This window comes from Syzygium oleosum, unplaced genomic scaffold, assembly GCF_021117445.2.
Source record: "Syzygium oleosum isolate NSW1041296 unplaced genomic scaffold, Sole_v2.1 Sole_v2.01, whole genome shotgun sequence".
In the NCBI taxonomy this organism is placed as follows: domain Eukaryota; kingdom Viridiplantae; phylum Streptophyta; class Magnoliopsida; order Myrtales; family Myrtaceae; genus Syzygium; species Syzygium oleosum.
The window spans coordinates 8,444,700-8,451,713 of NW_026607485.1; the positions used below are offsets into that span (position 1 = coordinate 8,444,700).

Here is a 7,014-nt window from a genome sequence, read left to right on the forward strand (position 1 = left end):
TTCACTTAAACCCACTAAGGAGAACAATGTCAAATATGATTGATAACTTTACCAATTAATATTTCGCACCTATCACTAATACGCGATTTTCCTATAATCCCCCCGGTGGTACTTCCACGCGAAACACGCCGAGCGTGTTCTTGTCCCGAGGTAAGATAATTTAAAAACGGGGATAAAGTGCTTTTTAGTAAAAAGAGTTTGTGCATCCGACCGAACTCCACGTTGATTTCCCATAACACGAGAATACTCCGCCCCGCATCTCGCGACACACGAATGAGAAAACACCATCTGGGGGAGGGCATCATCAACTTTAGAGCTGCTCATGAAATTATTTAATTTCAACAGTGACTAAGGTGTCATCAACCCCTACAAAATATTTTACTAATTCTTTCTCGCCTAAACTCAGTGTTGAGATCATTGTGCTATGAAGTAGTGAGACAGAGGAGCAAAAGGGGCTTCCCCAAAAGCACAAGAGGACACACACACACACACACACAAGTGAGAGAAGAGAATCACTCCAATGTGATCATTGGTCCTATGAGCTTTGGTCCTACCCCCCTTTTGCTTTTGGCAAACATTGGTCCTGTATGCTTTGGTTTTTTTCTATTATGACTCTGTCAAAGAAAAGGAGAGATAAGCACCCCCATAATGCAAGCTTTTGGTCACACATCATTGTCATGACTATGATGCCCACTTTGCAAGCCAATGTGCCACTGTTCACACAGCACCAAACAGCAGAAAATTAGCAAAATGGCAACTTCCCTAATTTATCATCACTCCATCAAAATTGATCCCAGAAAACCTGAGTCCCATCAGAAGACTCTGTGCTTGAAAGGTAAAGTACTTGCAAAAGATCTGAACAAGGCAGGCAAAATTTGACAGGGAACAGGGGAGACTGTTCTTCTAAAACTCTAAGACTTTCAAAAAAAGCTAAACGAAGAAAAGGAGGAGAAAAATCGCAGGTAGCTTTGAAACATGAGACTGAGAGATCACTACTAGCCAATAGAGACTTAAGTTTCCGTGCCCTCTTCAAGCAATATTTGCTGCGATCTGCATTCGCCACTGCAAAATGCTTTCTCCCCCCTGAAATAACCAAAATTTTAACCTTTCATAGGTCAAAATGGAACCATGAGAAGCATATAGATTAAGCAACTATGAACTAACGACCAAGTGATGCGGATCAATTAACAGCATAATTGTAAAAACGAATTTCTACATATTAACCAAATCTAAACCTTCAGTTTGTATGGAATTGCAATGACAAAATGAGCTAAGTGCTCTGCTTCAGGGATAGGGGAATTTTCTACTGACCTGTAAATGTAAATGTCCTCTCCATCTCCAAGATTTTTCTTGCAAGTGTAGCAGAAGCTAAGGAAACTCTCAGAAGGAAACCTACAATGATCCGCCAAAAACAACCCATTGTCCTTCCTGCAATCTGCTTCTGACAACCCTATAGAACCCCAGCGGCTCTCCACAATGCAGTCATCGAATATGTGCGTCGTCTTCGGGTTCGGTCCGTGTGAGATCACGCAAGTGTAGTCCTCCGAGAGCTCCATCTCGCTAGCTGAAATCAAACCAGCCAAAACGACCCCACCAGGAGGGGGTCTAATTGCCTCTTGCTTATTTGCTGGAGAGTGACCCAGGCTTGGGGACAAAAAGCCCAGTTGGGAATTCCTAGTTTTGGTGCCAAAATCAGTGGGGGTTTTTGGGATTTGAATCTTGAGCTGAGAGCCAAACAGTACAGTCAAGTTCTCAGGTTTGTGTGAATCGAGTTTGGAGCAATTATCATCTCTGAGAGCATCCACAATAGCTAGGCCAATGCTTTTGGGTTCCGAGATTTTGGGAGAGCTGGTGTCTGACAAGAACGAGCTCTTCGAGTGGGAAAATGGCTTGGTATCGAGAATGGAAGTTGGGCTCATGATGGACTCCGTCTCACACTTGACAGTGAAGTTACTAGTGAATAATTTTGGATAGGTGAGGAAAGCCGGAGTCGGGCTTCCTCCTCCGTTTTTTCCCGTTGGAGAAGGAAGACGGCCATAGTCAGCCATCAGAGCTTGCTTCCTTGCTGCTGCTGTTGATGGTGTTGGTGCTGTGTGTCTCGATCTCTTCCTCAACATAACTCTTTTAACTCGCTGCAGAAGAAGAAATATACCCAAAAGATGAGTTATTTCCTCTTGCTTTAAATCAAGTTCAGTCCGTGACTGTGTAGAAAGAGAGAGAGAGAGAGAGAGAGAGAGAGAGAGGGAATAGAGACCTGAAAAGACGTGGTTTTTGGCCACGAACTGCCACAGGCACAGATTATTCCAACCGGGAAAGACCGGAATCATCTTTATGCTCCACTAGAAAGCAAGAAAGAAAGTTGTGGGTTTTTTCCTTTCTTTTGAAAGAATTGGGTGCTATAGAAAGGAGGAAACAATGGGTTGTGGTACGGTCAAAATCACCATTTTCTCAAGAACCCGGAATCCACGAGCAAAACCCAGATAGGACTCCATGAAAACTGATGTATTCTCTCTCTCTCTCTCTCTCGCTCTCTCTCTCTCTCTCTCTCTCTCTAGCTGCTAACTCTCAGTTGCCTCCGTCACTTTTCACAGTAAATAAGCGAAAGGGAAAGGAAAGGAAAACCCCGCAAAGAAGGCTCCGATTTTCCCTTGGCGGTTTAGGGGAGCCGACATGAAAAGAGACCAAACGAGCATGCATCAAAACAGCAGGAGAAGAATCTGGCCAATAAATAATAATAATGAACAACAGGAGGAGAAAGAAGAGAGGAGAGAGAGGAGAAAAAGTTTGTACTTTCTTGGATCCTTTTGGGGCTAGCCTTTAATCCTCCCTCTATCTTTTTGCCTATTTTGTCCCCTTTTTAACTCCAATTTCGCTCCACCATCACCCTGAATTCAATTCAAGCTCGCGAGTGCAGACAAAGAGGGCTCATGATAGAACCAGAGAGAGCCCCCAGAGAGAGAGAGAGAAATTGCGCAGAGAGGACCCGAGAGGCGACGTGGGGGGTGGTGGCATCAACCCAACATTCATTGAAAGCAAGAAAACGAAAGGTATTGTTGGAAGGGACTAGCCATCGCCGTCCTCTCTCTCTCTCTCTCTCTCCCTGATGAGTCCCTGCTCGTCGTTTCTTTTACCCACTTAAACGTTTCGTCATGGGTCTCGGAGGAAGCCAAAAAGATCAAACCTTGTGGCCCTATGCGTAGGCCTCTCTCTCCACTGTGCTTGCCAGAGAGAGAGAGAGAGAGAGAAGAAGTGTGTGTGAGTGTGCGTGTGCGTGTGCGTGTGCGTGTGTGTGGAGTTGAAGAGTGGATCTTAAAGACGCGCGTGCATGAGAGCGAACTGGTGGTGGTGGTGGTGATGCGTTTGGCTGGACTGGAGTTGAACTGCTGCTGGTTCGCTCCCCCGTCTTTGAAAACAACACAGTCTCTGTGCATCGTGCCTGTCGAGATGATTAAATAAAGAGCGAAATTGCCAGGATGATCCTCGTGTTTCGAACGAATTTTTCGAGGATTATTTTCTGTATTTTCCGCAAGTTGCAGCTCATGAGAATATGAGGTGCTTCACTTGGCGCATCGTTTCCAATCGGGTAGACAGAAAAGGCTAAACTCGAATTGAAACGTTGCCAATCATTACCAAACGAGAAAGAAGAGAAAATAAATGTTTTAGAGATAACCGGGGCTTATTTGTTTTCTGAAAAAATGAATAATTCGAAATATATTTTTCAAGAGATAACTCGTATAGTTTGAAATAGTTAATGTTTTCATTAGAGGCAATAATTTATATCGAAATGTCTTCGTAGACGGTGAAATTGTTCGTTTTGTTTTTAGGATTAATACCACGAAAAACCCTAAACTGGTACATTTGTGACAGATTTACCCCAAACTATTTTTTTTTACCATAAAAAACCCCAGTACATCACGTGATAATTTTACTCGAACCATTTTTTGATCACAAAAACCCCAAACTGGTACACTTGTGACAATTTTACCCCGAACTAATTTTTTAATATTATTTTTTATTTTTTCAATTTTTTTTAGTTTTTCTTTTCTTTTCTTTTTCCTTTCCTTTTCTTTTTCCTTCATCTTCAACCTCTAGCCGGTCACCGGTCTGACGACCGGACGGAGGCGGGGGTCAGCAAGGTCGGTCCCGCCAGCCGCTGGCGAGGCCGACCTCGCCAGCAACTAGCAAGGTCGGCCTTGCCCCACCCCTGGCAAGGTTCGACCTCGCCAGTTGCCGGCGAGGGGTCGTCCTCGCCGTCGCTGGCAAGGTTCGACCTCGCCGCTTCTGGGCGTGGCTAACCTAGCTAGTTGCGGCGGGGCCGACCCTCGCCAGCGACGGCAAGGACGACCTCTCGCCGGCAACTGGCAAGGTCGAACCTCGCTAGGGGTAGGCAAGGCCGACCTCGCCGGCCAGAGATTAAAAATGAAGGAAAAAAAAAAGAAAAGGAAAGGAAAAAGAAAAGATAAGAAAAACTAAAAAAATTCGAAAAAATAAAAAATAATATTAAAAAATTAGTTCGGGGTAAAATTGTCACAGTTGTACTAGTTTGGGGTTTTTGGTAGTCAAAAAAATAGTTCGGGGTAAAATTATCACAGATGTACCAGTTTGGGGTTTTTTATGGTAAAAAAAATAGTTTGGAGTAAATCTGTCACAAGTGTACCAGTTTAGGGTTTTTCGTGGTATTAACCCTTGTATTTAAGCTAGGAAAATATTTTTCAAATTATTTGTACGCACCTTTATAACCATTTTCGCCCATCTTATTGTAAACGTGTGAGAATTATGTTACACGGAATAGTAACCATAATCAACGCGCACCACGCGCTTCTTGTAAATAAAGTTTGAGTAGTTTTGTTCAATTTTTAGATTTACAAAGTACCGCTTGTTTTATATTTTCGATGGTTTCACAATTTTTGCCTTTGGATAATGAGAAAAATAGATACAAGTGGAGAACAAAAAGGAGATATTTCCTTTAAAGGAATTGAATAGATTAAGATTATACACGGCTAATTTAAAAAAAATGAACATGAGACGAAACTCTATTTTCGTTTAAATATATAGATGTCGCGTTACATGGTTATGTTATGTTATTGATATGGTATAACATGCCAATAAATATATTAGGCAAACTTCCTCAAATCACGACAAATCTTACTTCCGCCATTTCTGTTATCATTAACTATTCATGCAAAACTTATGATCATCGTACATTAACTTATTAGGTCCATTACTAACGTAAGCAACGTTTTACACATTTGTCATTGGATGAGAGACGTTTATACTTAGAGATCGTTGTGCAACTGACTTTATTCGCATGCCATCCATCCAGTGATAAATGTGTAAAAAGCTTTTGAAATGGTGACGAACGTAGTAATTATTTTAAGTTTGGAGTGTGTATTGACACAAGTGACTCCATGACATCAGATCACCATAATAACCTTAGCACTCAGATGTTAAACAAATAATTCTGAGACATATAATATGGTTGCTATCTCATCAATTTAATTAAAAAATTGACGAGTGGCAGATTATCATATTCCTCTTTATTCCACAACAACACTCTTTATATTTATAATTATATTGGCCCCAATCTATGAAGAATCTATGAAGGTGGTTGATCGCCTCCCAAAACCTTAGTGTATAGTACTGTTTTGGCCTATATGTAGTACAAATTTTTCTAACTCCAATACCAAACTCCACTTTCTCATTTTTTGCATCCTTCCCTTTTCTTCCTTATTTATAGAAATATTTATTTCTAGAATGAAGGACATACTTAAATATAAAACACATAGATAGTAATGACATTGGGTGCCTAGACTTAGAGAGCAACACCAAAGAAAACCCTAATATAGATCAGATTATGTTAATTGCCCAAACCCTAACGATAATAGCTTACTTATGCTTATGGGTTTTATATTTACAAAAAAAAAATATTTTTGGGGGTCAGAACAAGAGAAGTACGTATAAGTTTTCATCAAAAGAGGAGTCAAAAGTCTTGAGATGGTGGGTGGCAAGTGAACCATATTGGCTTGCATCATCCGGGATCCATTTTCCTTGAAAGATGTGCAATTAATAAATAAAAAAAGCGCAATATTGTTTATATTTATATATCCGTTTGATTAAAATATGTACGTTAATCATAGAAAATGTGGTTTGGTGGCGTTCGAGAAATGTGCGATTACGTACTAGGTGCGATTATGGATTTTAGTTGGAGTAGTTCGTATCGGTGGGAATAATGTACTCTTTCTAGATTGTATTCATTGTCACATGACATCAAAGGTGTACGATTATGAAAAGATATTGAAGAAAAGAATATCGTTCTATTATAATTATACGGATACAGTGTCTTATCATTCGTGCGGCATTTCATGTATTCGACATTTCATAAATTTTTTTTTTTTGAGATGAAGAATTAAGTTTTGAAAAACCTATATTTTACACTTTGGAGGTGCGCACTCCGTAGAATGTGCAACAAAACTGGGGGTGCAAAATGCATATTCTCTTTGGAAAAAATTCAATAGTGTGAAAGTGTTAGGATCATGAATCTAGAAATATAATTATGTACAAGAAGTAAAATAAGGGGATGTAAAAATGAGGATGAAGAGAAAGTTAATTGACCGAAACCGATGCACACCCTTCCATATAATTATGTATATTTGAATCAAAATTCGTGAAAACGTGAGTGTGCTAGAAAAAAGCCTCTGTGGAGGTGGGTGTAGTCCGTTTCTATGCTTGTGCTCCGACCAAGGGTGCAAAACGGAGTAAAAGGAGATCGTGAATCAACTGTGTTTGTGAATCTATAGGGTTCGTGCCAAATTGTCTCGTGAAGAATTTACTCGAGATTGAGAAAGGCACACACAATTAATGAATGGAAATCTTATACACGTGCTTCCTTCATGTCGAGCGCATGTATAATCTCTCCGTGTGATGATTGGACCGAAAAGAAGTAATGGATAATATCTAGTTGATCCGTAACCTCAATGGTTTAAGTTTTTAAATTAAGGTGTGGAGATGTCAACA

At 40.5% G+C, this 7,014-nt stretch overlaps 1 protein-coding gene across 3 annotated transcripts; it reads right to left on the minus strand.

Annotated features, from left to right (window-relative positions):
• Positions 1–742: 742 nt before the first annotated feature.
• Positions 743–3,213, minus strand: LOC115677634 (FCS-Like Zinc finger 8). Of its 3 annotated transcripts, none has more exons than XM_030600821.2 (3): positions 2,791–3,213; positions 1,312–2,132; positions 743–1,105 (listed from the first exon to the last, which is right to left on the minus strand). In XM_030600821.2, the coding sequence occupies exons 2-3, from the start codon at positions 2,115–2,117 to the stop codon at positions 1,030–1,032; spliced, it is 882 nt and encodes a 293-aa protein (XP_030456681.1). In that variant the 5' UTR covers positions 2,118–2,132; positions 2,791–3,213; the 3' UTR covers positions 743–1,029. The 3 variants fall into 3 exon arrangements, with proteins under 3 accessions (XP_030456681.1, XP_030456680.1, XP_030456682.1); XM_030600820.2 differs by lacking the exon at positions 2,791–3,213 and adding an exon at positions 2,255–2,781; XM_030600822.2 differs by lacking the exon at positions 2,791–3,213 and adding an exon at positions 2,255–2,780 and having other exon boundaries at positions 743–1,083.
• Between the last annotated feature and the right edge of the window lie 3,801 nt (positions 3,214–7,014).